This window comes from Hemitrygon akajei, unplaced genomic scaffold (genome assembly GCF_048418815.1).
Source record: "Hemitrygon akajei unplaced genomic scaffold, sHemAka1.3 Scf000033, whole genome shotgun sequence".
In the NCBI taxonomy this organism is placed as follows: domain Eukaryota; kingdom Metazoa; phylum Chordata; class Chondrichthyes; order Myliobatiformes; family Dasyatidae; genus Hemitrygon; species Hemitrygon akajei.
The window spans coordinates 1,912,463-1,924,739 of NW_027331919.1; the positions used below are offsets into that span (position 1 = coordinate 1,912,463).

Genomic DNA, 12,277 nt, shown 5'->3' on the forward strand with positions numbered 1-12,277 from the left:
CAATGCTTTAAATATAGTGGAATATTGTAACGGGAGTGCAGTCAGGATTGCAACAGGATATCGGGGAATGTTCACCTTCATCAGTAATTAGTGTTAGAATATGAGGATTGGACATTTTTCTGAGACAATCATCGCTGTTAGTTCCTGTGTCTGTGAACAGAATTTTACTTTCTGTCCTAATATCCATGGAAGCATTGAATTAATTCATGTAATCTCAAACACTGAATATTGGAATGCAGTTATAAAGTTCTTTGTCAGTTGAGCTAGTTAACATTTTGAATATGTTTTTGTTCCCATGAAGATGTTCAACAGAAACACAAGGAGACTCTGCGGGCACAAACTGAAACACTGAGAGTGAACACGATCCTGATGAGGGAGAAGGTGAAGGTTTTCCAGCTGATTGATCGATACACAAAGCTCACGGTCATTTCTACTCTTCGAGATCGGAGACTGGTGGAACACGAGCTGCTGGCAAGAGGCAGAGACCACGAGGATTATAGAGAGAAACATCTCCGTGGAGCGTTAGAAAAAATACAGACTGCTCAGTTATTCCACAGCAGTTTTTCCCGGAGTAAATCCAAATCTGGGAGTTCTGCAGCAGTAGCCGGAGTGCCAGGAATCGGGAAAACAACAATGGTACAAAAGATTGTTTATGACTGGGCCGCGGGGAAAATATTCCAACAGTTCCAGTTTGTCTTCAGTTTCAAATTCCGGGATTTAAACTCTATTAACTGCAGAATAAACCTGAGGGAACTGATTCTGGATCAGTATCCTTACTTTGGGAATATCCTGAGAGAGATCTGGAAGAACACAGAGGGATTGCTGTTTATATTCGATGGTTTGGATGAATTCAAGCACAGAATCGATTTTGCTGACAGTCGGAGAGATACAGAACCCAAGCACCAGTGCCCAGATCCCGAGTGGTGGTGTGAAGTGTCTGACATAGTGTACAGTTTAATCCAGGGCAAGCTGCTCCCAGGGTGTTCAGTGCTGGTGACCACCCGCCCCACTGTGTTACATTTCTTGGAAAAAGCGAAGATCGGTGTCTGGGCTGAAATCCTGGGATTTGTTGGTGAGGAACGGAAGGAATATTTCATCAGGCATTTTGAAGATCAGACGGTGGCAGCAGCTGTTTTCAAACACGTGCAGGAGAACGAGATCCTGTACACTATGAGCTACAACCCCTCCTACTGCTGGATCCTCGCTCTGACACTGGGCCCCTTCTTCACACAAAGAGTCAGGGACCCGCAGCGAGTTCCCAAGACCATCACTCAACTGTACTCCTACTATATTTACAATATCCTGAAGAACCACGGCCGTGAGATTGAGAGACCCCGTGATGTGTTACTCAGGGTGGGTCAGATGGCCTACAGAGGAGTGTCCGAGAAGAAGATTGTGTTTACAGACGGAGATTTGATCAAGTTCAATCTGCAGCCTTCCCAGTTCCTGTCCGGGTTCCTGATGGAGCTTTTGGAGAGAGAGGATTCTGCCCAGAGCGTGGTGTACACATTCCCACACCTCACCATCCAAGAGTTTGTAGCTGCAGTCGCACAATTCCTGACTGTACATCCCGAGGATATCCTGAAATTCCTCACTGAAGCCCACAAGACAAAAGATGGGCGATTTGAGGTATTTCTCCGTTTTGTTGCTGGTCTCTCCAACCCAATGACAGCTCGGGGCCTGGAGGAGTTTCTGGGTCCATTTCCTCATCAAACAACCTGCCGGGTGATTGACTGGGTGAAGGAGGAGGTTAAACGCCAGAGTGGAAACACGGGTGACACTGGTAGAAGGAAACTCCTGAACACATTGCACTACCTGTTTGAGTCTCAGAATCGTGGACTGGCTCAGGCCGCACTGGGATCTGTGGAAACACTGTCATTCCGTGGAATGACACTGACCCCGGTTGACTGCGCGGTCCTGTCTCATGCCATCGGACTCTGTGATACAATAAAACATCTCAACCTGGATGGCTGCCACATTCAGTGTGAAGGAATCCAGCGTCTGGGATCCGGGCTGCACAAGTGCCAGGAGTTGAGGTAACTTGATTTATCTCTCACTCAGAACTGTGAAACGGTTCCATTGTGCTGTTTCAAAGTAAACGGATTTGGGTAAAACTGCAGTAAATCAGATTGAGATGAATTGTGACAAATGCCACCCCCCTTCATCCCGTGCGATCACACTTCCCCATCCCCCTTCATCCCGTGCGATCACCCTTCCCCATCCCCCTTCATCCTGTGGGATCTCTCTTCCCCATCCCCCTTCATCCTGTAGGATCACTCTACCCCATCCCCCTTCATCCTGTGCGATCACCCTTCCCCATCCCCCTTCCTCCTGTGGGATCTCTCTTCCCCATCCCCCTTCATCCTGTGCGATCACCCTTCCCCATCCCCCTTCATCCTGTGGGATCTCTCTTCCCCATCCCCATTCATCCCGTGCGATCACCCTTCCCCATCCCCCTTCATCCTGTGGGATCGCTCTTTCCCATCCCCCTTTTTCCTGTTGGATTTCTCTTAGCCATTACCCTTCCTCTTGTCAGATTTCTCTTCCACACCCCCCTTCCTGCTGTGGTATTTCTCTTCCCCATCCCCCTTCCTCCTGTGGGATCTCTCTTCCCCATCCCCCTTTCTCCTGTGGGATCTCTCTTCCCAACCACTTCCTCCTGTGGGATCTCTCTTCCCAAACACTTCCACCTGTGGGATCTCTCTTCCCAACTCCTTCCTCCTGTGGGATCTCTCTTCCCAACTCCTTCCTTCTGTGGGATCTCTCTTCCCCATCCCTCTTCCTCCTATGGAATCTCACTTCCCGATCCCTTTCCTCCTGTGGTATCTCTCTTCTCCATCCCCTTCCTCCTGTCGGATCTCTTGTCCCCATCACCATTCCTCCTGTGGGATCTCTCTTCCCCATCCCCCTTCCTCCTGTGGGATCTCTCTTCCCCATCCCCCTGCCTTCTGTGTGATCTCTCTTCCCGATCCCTTTCCTCCTGTCGGATCACTTTCCCCATCCCCCTTACTGTGGGATCTCTCTTCCCCATTCCCATCCACTTGTGGGATCTCTCATCCCCATCACTCTTCTTCCTGAGGGATCTCTCTTCCCCATCCCCTTCCTCCTCTGGGATCTCGATAACCTATCCCCTTCCTCCTGAGAAATCTCCCTTCCCCATCCCCCATCCTCCTGTGGAATCTCTCTTCCCCATCCCCCTTCCTCGTGTGGGATCTCCTTTACCCATCCCCCTTCCTCCTATAGGATCTCTCTTCCCCATCCCTCTTCCTCCTGTTGGATCTCCCTTCACCATCCGCCTTCCTCCTGTGGGATCTCTCCTTCCCATTCCCCTTTCTCCCATAGGATCTCTCTTTTCTATCCCCCTTCGACGTGTGGGAACTCTGATCCCCATCCCACTTCCTGCTGTGGGATCTGTCTTCCCCATCCCACTTCCTTCTGTGGGATTTCTCTTCCCCATCCGCCTTCCTCCGATGGGAACTCTCCTTCCCATCCCCATTCCTCCCGTAGGATCACTCTTTCCTATCCCCCTTCCTCGAGTGGGATCTCTCTTCCCCATCCCCTTCCTCCTGTGGGATCTCTCTTCCCCGTGACCTTTCCTCCTGCAGGATCTCTCTTTCCTATCCCCCTTCCACCTGTGGGAACTCTCTTCCCAATCTCCCCATAACTGTAGTATCTCTTTTCCCCATCCCATTTCCTACTGCGGGATCACTTATCAACATCCAGCTTCCTCCTGTGGGATCTCTCTTCCCCATTCACCTTCCTCCTGAGGGATCTCTTTTCGCGATCTCCTTCCTCCTGTGGGATATCTCTTCCCCATTCCATTCTTCCTGAGGGATCTCTCTTCCCCATCCCCCTTCCTCCTGTGGAATCTCCCTTTCCCATCTTCCCCATACCCCTTCCTCCTGTGGAATCTCTCTTCCCCATCCCCCTTCCTCGTGTGGGATCTCCTTTACCCATCCCCCTTCCTCCTTTGGGATATCTCTACCCTATCCCGTTCCTCGTGTGGAATCTCCTTTCCCCATCCCCCTTCCTCCCAAGCGATCATTTTTCCCCATCCCCCTTACTCCTATAGGATCTCTCTAACCCATCCCCCTTCCTCCTGTGGGATCTCTCTTCCCCATCCCCCTTCCTCCTGTGGGATCTCTCTTCCCCATCCCCCTGCCTTCTGTGTGATCTCTCTTCCCGATCCCATTCCTCCTGTCGGATCACTTTCCCATCCCCCTTACTGTGGGATCTCTCTTCCCCATTCCCATCCTCTTGTGGGATCTCTCATCCCCATCACTCTTCTTCCTGAGGGATCTCTCTTCCCCATCCCCTTCCTCCTCTGGGATCTCGATAACCCATCCCCTTCCTCCTGTGGAACTTCCCTTCCCCATCCCCCTTCCTCGTGTGGGATCTCTTTTACCCATCCCGCTTCCTCCTGTGGGATATCTCTACTCCATCCCCTTCCTCGTGTGGAATCTCCTTTACCCATCCCCCTTCCTCCCAAGCGATCATTTTTCCCCATAACCCTTCCTCCTATAGGATCTCTCTTCCCCATCCCCCTTCCTCCTGTGGGATCTCTCTTCCCCATCCCCCTTCCTCCTGTGGGATCTCTCTTCCCCATTCCCCTTCGTCCTGCAGGATCTCACTTCCCCATCACCCTTCGACCTGTGGGAACTCTGTTCCCCATCCCGCTTCCTCCTGTGGGATCTGTCTTCCCCATCCCACTTCCTTCTGTGGGCTTTCTCTTCCCCATCCGCCTTCCTCCGGTGGGATCTCTCCTTCCCATCCCCATTCCTCCCGTAGGATCACTCTTTCCTATCCCCCTTCCTCGAGTGGGATCTCTCTTCCCCATCCCCTTCCTCCTGTGGGATCTCTCTTCCCCGTGACCTTTCCTCCTGCAGGATCTCTCTTTCCTATCCCCCTTCCACCAGTGGGAACTCTCTTCCCAATCCCCCCATAACTGTAGTATCTCTTTTCCCCATCCCATTTCCTACTGCGGGATCACTTATCAACATCCAGCTTCCTCCTGTGGGATCTCTCTTCCCCATTCACCTTCCTCCTGAGGGATCTCTTTTCGCGATCTCCTTCCTCCTGTGGGATATCTCTTCCCCATTCCTTTCTTCCTGTGGGATCTCTCTTCCCCATCCGCTTCCCCATGTAGAATTATTTCCTGATCTCCTTCCTCCCCTTCGATCTCCCTTCCTGATTCAGCTTCCTACTGCGGGATTTCTCTACTATATCCACTACCTCCTCTGGGAACTCTCTTCCCCATCCCTCTTCCTCCTGTGGGATCTCTCTTCCCCATCCCCTTCCTCCTGTGGGATCTCTCTTCCCCATACCCCTTTCTCCTGTGGGATCTCTCTTCCCCATCCCCCTTCATCCTGTGGGATCTCTCTTCCCCATCCCCCTTTCTCCTTTGGGATCTCTCTTCCCAACCCCTTCCTCCTGTGGGATCTCTCTTCCCAACCCCTTCCTCCAGTGGGATCTCTCTTCCCAACCACTTCCTCCTCTGGGATCTCTCTTCCCCATCCCCTTCCTCCTCTGGGATCTCGATAACCCATCCCCTTCCTCCTGAGAAATCTCCCTTCCCCATCCCCCATCCTCCTGTGGAATCTCTCTTCCCCATCCCCCTTCCTCGTGTGGGATCTCCTTTACCCATCCCCCTTCCTCCTATAGGATCTCTCTTCCCCATCCCTCTTCCTCCTGTTGGATCTCCCTTCACCATCCGCCTTCCTCCTGTGGGATCTCTCCTTCCCATTCCCCTTTCTCCCATAGGATCTCTCTTTTCTATCCCCCTTCGACGTGTGGGAACTCTGTTCCCCATCCCACTTCCTGCTGTGGGATCTGTCTTCCCCATCCCACTTCCTTCTGTGGGATTTCTCTTCCCCATCCGCCTTCCTCCGATGGGAACTCTCCTTCCCATCCCCATTCCTCCCGTAGGATCACTCTTTCCTATCCCCCTTCCTCGAGTGGGATCTCTCTTCCCCATCCCCTTCCTCCTGTGGGATCTCTCTTCCCCGTGACCTTTCCTCCTGCAGGATCTCTCTTTCCTATCCCCCTTCCACCTGTGGGAACTCTCTTCCCAATCTCCCCATAACTGTAGTATCTCTTTTCCCCATCCCATTTCCTACTGCGGGATCACTTATCAACATCCAGCTTCCTCCTGTGGGATCTCTCTTCCCCATTCACCTTCCTCCTGAGGGATCTCTTTTCGCGATCTCCTTCCTCCTGTGGGATATCTCTTCCCCATTCCATTCTTCCTGAGGGATCTCTCTTCCCCATCCCCCTTCCTCCTGTGGAATCTCCCTTTCCCATCTTCCCCATCCCCCTTCCTCCTGTGGAATCTCTCTTCCCCATCCCCCTTCCTCGTGTGGGATCTCCTTTACCCATCCCCCTTCCTCCTTTGGGATATCTCTACCCTATCCCGTTCCTCGTGTGGAATCTCCTTTCCCCATCCCCCTTCCTCCCAAGCGATCATTTTTCCCCATCCCCCTTACTCCTATAGGATCTCTCTAACCCATCCCCCTTCCTCCTGTGGGATCTCTCTTCCCCATCCCCCTTCCTCCTGTGGGATCTCTCTTCCCCATCCCCCTGCCTTCTGTGTGATCTCTCTTCCCGATCCCATTCCTCCTGTCGGATCACTTTCCCATCCCCCTTACTGTGGGATCTCTCTTCCCCATTCCCATCCTCTTGTGGGATCTCTCATCCCCATCACTCTTCTTCCTGAGGGATCTCTCTTCCCCATCCCCTTCCTCCTCTGGGATCTCGATAACCCATCCCCTTCCTCCTGTGGAACTTCCCTTCCCCATCCCCCTTCCTCGTGTGGGATCTCTTTTACCCATCCCGCTTCCTCCTGTGGGATATCTCTACTCCATCCCCTTCCTCGTGTGGAATCTCCTTTACCCATCCCCCTTCCTCCCAAGCGATCATTTTTCCCCATCCCCCTTCCTCCTATAGGATCTCTCTTCCCCATCCCCCTTCCTCCTGTGGGATCTCTCTTCCCCATCCCCCTTCCTCCTGTGGGATCTCTCTTCCCCATTCCCCTTCGTCCTGCAGGATCTCACTTCCCCATCCCCCTTCGACCTGTGGGAACTCTGTTCCCCATCCCGCTTCCTCCTGTGGGATCTGTCTTCCCCATCCCACTTCCTTCTGTGGGCTTTCTCTTCCCCATCCGCCTTCCTCCGGTGGGATCTCTCCTTCCCATCCCCATTCCTCCCGTAGGATCACTCTTTCCTATCCCCCTTCCTCGAGTGGGATCTCTCTTCCCCATCCCCTTCCTCCTGTGGGATCTCTCTTCCCCGTGACCTTTCCTCCTGCAGGATCTCTCTTTCCTATCCCCCTTCCACCAGTGGGAACTCTCTTCCCAATCCCCCCATAACTGTAGTATCTCTTTTCCCCATCCCATTTCCTACTGCGGGATCACTTATCAACATCCAGCTTCCTCCTGTGGGATCTCTCTTCCCCATTCACCTTCCTCCTGAGGGATCTCTTTTCGCGATCTCCTTCCTCCTGTGGGATATCTCTTCCCCATTCCTTTCTTCCTGTGGGATCTCTCTTCCCCATCCGCTTCCCCATGTAGAATTATTTCCTGATCTCCTTCCTCCCCTTCGATCTCCCTTCCTGATTCAGCTTCCTACTGCGGGATTTCTCTACTATATCCACTACCTCCTCTGGGAACTCTCTTCCCCATCCCTCTTCCTCCTGTGGGATCTCTCTTCCCCATCCCCTTCCTCCTGTGGGATCTCTCTTCCCCATACCCCTTTCTCCTGTGGGATCTCTCTTCCCCATCCCCCTTCATCCTGTGGGATCTCTCTTCCCCATCCCCCTTTCTCCTTTGGGATCTCTCTTCCCAACCCCTTCCTCCTGTGGGATCTCTCTTCCCAACCCCTTCCTCCAGTGGGATCTCTCTTCCCAACCACTTCCTCCTCTGGGATCTCTCTTCCCCATCCCCTTCCTCCTCTGGGATCTCGATAACCCATCCCCTTCCTCCTGAGAAATCTCCCTTCCCCATCCCCCATCCTCCTGTGGAATCTCTCTTCCCCATCCCCCTTCCTCGTGTGGGATCTCCTTTACCCATCCCCCTTCCTCCTATAGGATCTCTCTTCCCCATCCCTCTTCCTCCTGTTGGATCTCCCTTCACCATCCGCCTTCCTCCTGTGGGATCTCTCCTTCCCATTCCCCTTTCTCCCATAGGATCTCTCTTTTCTATCCCCCTTCGACGTGTGGGAACTCTGTTCCCCATCCCACTTCCTCCTGTGGGATCTGTCTTCCCCATCCCACTTCCTTCTGTGGGATTTCTCTTCCCCATCCGCCTTCCTCCGATGGGAACTCTCCTTCCCATCCCCATTCCTCCCGTAGGATCACTCTTTCCTATCCCCCTTCCTCGAGTGGGATCTCTCTTCCCCATCCCCTTCCTCCTGTGGGATCTCTCTTCCCCGTGACCTTTCCTCCTGCAGGATCTCTCTTTCCTATCCCCCTTCCACCTGTGGGAACTCTCTTCCCAATCTCCCCATAACTGTAGTATCTCTTTTCCCCATCCCATTTCCTACTGCGGGATCACTTATCAACATCCAGCTTCCTCCTGTGGGATCTCTCTTCCCCATTCACCTTCCTCCTGAGGGATCTCTTTTCGCGATCTCCTTCCTCCTGTGGGATATCTCTTCCCCATTCCATTCTTCCTGAGGGATCTCTCTTCCCCATCCCCCTTCCTCCTGTGGAATCTCCCTTTCCCATCTTCCCCATCCCCCTTCCTCCTGTGGAATCTCTCTTCCCCATCCCCCTTCCTCGTGTGGGATCTCCTTTACCCATCCCCCTTCCTCCTTTGGGATATCTCTACCCTATCCCCTTCCTCGTGTGGAATCTCCTTTCCCCATCCCCCTTCCTCCCAAGCGATCATTTTTCCCCATCCCCCTTACTCCTATAGGATCTCTCTAACCCATCCCCCTTCCTCCTGTGGGATCTCTCTTCCCCATCCCATTCCTCCTGTGGGATCTCTCTTCCCCATCGCCCTTCCTCCTGTAGGATCTCGCTTCCCCATCCCCCTTCCTCCTGTGGGATCTCTCTTCCCCATCCCCCTTCCTCCTGTGGGATCTCTCTTCCCCATCCCCCTTCCTCCTGTGGGATATCTCTACCCTATCCCCTTCCCCGTGTGGAATCTCCTTTACCCATCCCCCTTCCTCCCAAGCGATCATTTTTCCCCATCCCCCTTCCCCCTATAGGATCTCTCTTCCCCATCCCCCTTCCTCCTGTGGTATCTCTCTTCTCCATCCCCTTCCTCCTGTCGGATCACTTTCCCCATCCCCCTTCCTCCTGTGGGATCTCTCTTCCCCATCCCCCTTCCTCCTGTGGGATCTCTCTTCCCCATCCCCCTTCCTCCTGTGGGATATCTCTACCCTATCCCCTTCCTCGTGTGGAATCTCCTTTACCCATCCCCCTTCCTCCCAAGCGATCATTTTTCCCCATCCCCCTTCCCCCTATAGGATCTCTCTTCCCCATCCCCCTTCCTCCTGTGGTATCTCTCTTCTCCATCCCCTTCCTCCTGTCGGATCACTTTCCCCATCCCCCTTCCTCCTGTGGGATCTCTCTTCCCCATCCCCCTGCCTTCTGTGTGATCTCTCTTCCCGATCCCATTCCTCCTGTCGGATCACTTTCCCATCCCCCTTACTGTGGGATCTCTCTTCCCCATTCCCATCCTCTTGTGGGATCTCTCATCCCCATCACTCTTCTTCCTGAGGGATCTCTCTTCCCCATCCCCTTCCTCCTCTGGGATCTCGATAACCCATCCCCTTCCTCCTGTGGAACTTCCCTTCCCCATCCCCCTTCCTCGTGTGGGATCTCTTTTACCCGTCCCGCTTCCTCCTGTGGGATATCTCTACTCCATCCCCTTCCTCGTGTGGAATCTCCTTTACCCATCCCCCTTCCTCCCAAGCGATCATTTTTCCCCATCCCCCTTCCTCCTATAGGATCTCTCTTCCCCATCCCCCTTCCTCCTGTGGGATCTCTCATCCCCATCACTCTTCTTCCTGAGGGATCTCTCTTCCCCATCCCCTTCCTCCTCTGGGATCTCGATAACCCATCCCCTTCCTCCTGTGGAACTTCCCTTCCCGATCCCCCTTCCTCGTGTGGGATCTCTTTTACCCATCCCGCTTCCTCCTGTGGGATCTCTCTTCCCCATTCCCCTTCGTCCTGCAGGATCTCACTTCCCCATCCCCCTTCGACCTGTGGGAACTCTGTTCCCCATCCCGCTTCCTCCTGTGGGATCTGTCTTCCCCATCCCACTTCCTTCTGTGGGCTTTCTCTTCCCCATCCGCCTTCCTCCGGTGGGATCTCTCCTTCCCATCCCCATTCCTCCCGTAGGATCACTCTTTCCTATCCCCCTTCCTCGAGTGGGATCTCTCTTCTCCATCCCCTTCCTCCTGTGGGATCTCTCTTCCCCGTGACCTTTCCTCCTGCAGGATCTCTCTTTCCTATCCCCCTTCCACCAGTGGGAACTCTCTTCCCAATCCCCCCATAACTGTAGTATCTCTTTTCCCCATCCCATTTCCTACTGCGGGATCACTTATCAACATCCAGCTTCCTCCTGTGGGATCTCTCTTCCCCATTCACCTTCCTCCTGAGGGATCTCTTTTCGCGATCTCCTTCCTCCTGTGGGATATCTCTTCCCCATTCCTTTCTTCCTGTGGGATCTCTCTTCCCCATCCGCTTCCCCATGTAGAATTATTTCCTGATCTCCTTCCTCCCCTTCGATCTCCCTTCCTGATTCAGCTTCCTACTGCGGGATTTCTCTACTATATCCACTTCCTCCTCTGGGATCTCTCTTCCCCATCCCTCTTCCTCCTGTGGGATCTCTCTTCCCCATCCCCTTCCTCCTGTGGGATCTCTCTTCCCCATACCCCTTTCTCCTGTGGGATCTCTCTTCCCCATCCCCCTTCATCCTGTGGGATCTCTCTTCCCCATCCCCCATTCTCCTTTGGGATCTCTCTTCCCAACCCCTTCCTCCTGTGGGATCTCTCTTCCCAACCCCTTCCTCCAGTGGGATCTCTCTTCCCAACCACTTCATCCTGTGGGATCTCTCTTCCGTATCCACTTTCTCCTGTGGGATCTCTCTTCCCAACCACTTCCTCCTGTGGGATCTCTCTTCCAGATCCCCCTTCCTCCTGTGGGATCTCTCTTCCCCATCCACCTTCCTCCTATGGGATCTCACTTCCCGAACCCTTTACTCCTGTGGTATCTCTCTTCTCCATCCCCTTCCTCCTGTCGGATCACTTTCCCCATCCCCCTTCCTCCTGTGGGATCTCTCTTCCCCATCCCCCTTCCTCCTGTGGGATCTCTCTTCCCCATCCCCCTGCCTTCTGTGTGATCTCTTCCCGATCCCTTTCCTCCTGTCGGATCACTTTCCCCATCCCCCTTACTGTGGGATCTGTCTTCCCCATTCCCATCCTCTTGTGGGTTCTCTCATCCCCATCACTCTTCTTCCTGAGGGATCTCTCTTCCCCATCCCTTTCCTCCTCTGGGATCTCGATAACCCATCCCCTTCCTCCTGTGGAATCTCTCTTCCCCATCCCCCTTCCTCGTGTGGGATCTCTTTTACCCATCCCCCTTCCTCCTGTGGGATATCTCTACCCTATCCCCTTCCTCATGTGGAATCTCCTTTACCCATCCCCCTTCCTCCCAAGCGATCATTTTTCCCCATCCCCCTTCCTCCTATAGGATCTCTCTAACCCATCCCCCTTCCTCCTGTGGGATCTCTCTTCCCCATCCCCTTCCTCCTGTGGGATCTCTCTTCCCCATCCCCCTTCCTCCTGTAGGATCTCTCTTCCCCATCCCCCTTCGACCTGTGGGAACTCTGTTCCCCATCCCACTTCCTCCTGTGGAATCTCTCTTCCCCATCCCCCTTCCTCGTGTGGGATCTCCTTTACCCATCCCCCTTCCTCCTTTGGGATATCTCTACCCTATCCCCTTCCTCGTGTGGAATCTCCTTTCCCCATCCCCCTTCCTCCCAAGCGATCATTTTTCCCCATCCCCATTACTCCTATAGGATCTCTCTAACCCATCCCCCTTCCTCCTGTGGGATCTCTCTTCCCCATCCCATTCCTCCTGTGGGATCTCTCTTCCCCATCCCCCTTCCTCCTGTAGGATCTCGCTTCCCCATCCCCCTTCCTCCTGTGGGATCTCTCTTCCCCATCCCCCTTCCTCCTGTGGGATATCTCTACCCTATCCCCTTCCCCGTGTGGAATCTCCTTTACCCATCCCCCTTCCTCCCAAGCGATCATTTTTCCCCATCCCCCTTCCC

The 12,277-nt window shown here is 53.7% G+C and overlaps 2 protein-coding genes across 5 annotated transcripts in view; one reads left to right on the forward strand and one right to left on the reverse strand.

Moving 5' to 3' along the window:
• The window catches only part of LOC140719867 (uncharacterized), a 331,537-nt gene that overhangs the window by 219,794 nt on the left and 99,466 nt on the right, over positions 1-12,277 (reverse strand). The gene's annotated exons all lie outside the window — the stretch shown is intronic.
• LOC140719941 (NACHT, LRR and PYD domains-containing protein 3-like) overlaps positions 1-12,277 on the forward strand; it is a 52,502-nt gene that overhangs the window by 23,843 nt on the left and 16,382 nt on the right. For all 4 annotated transcript variants that reach the window (XM_073034857.1, XM_073034859.1, XM_073034855.1 and 1 more), the window contains exon 7: positions 302-2,036. In XM_073034857.1, coding sequence (XP_072890958.1) covers positions 302-2,036 — 1,735 coding nt within the window. The remainder of the gene's footprint in view (positions 1-301; positions 2,037-12,277) is intronic.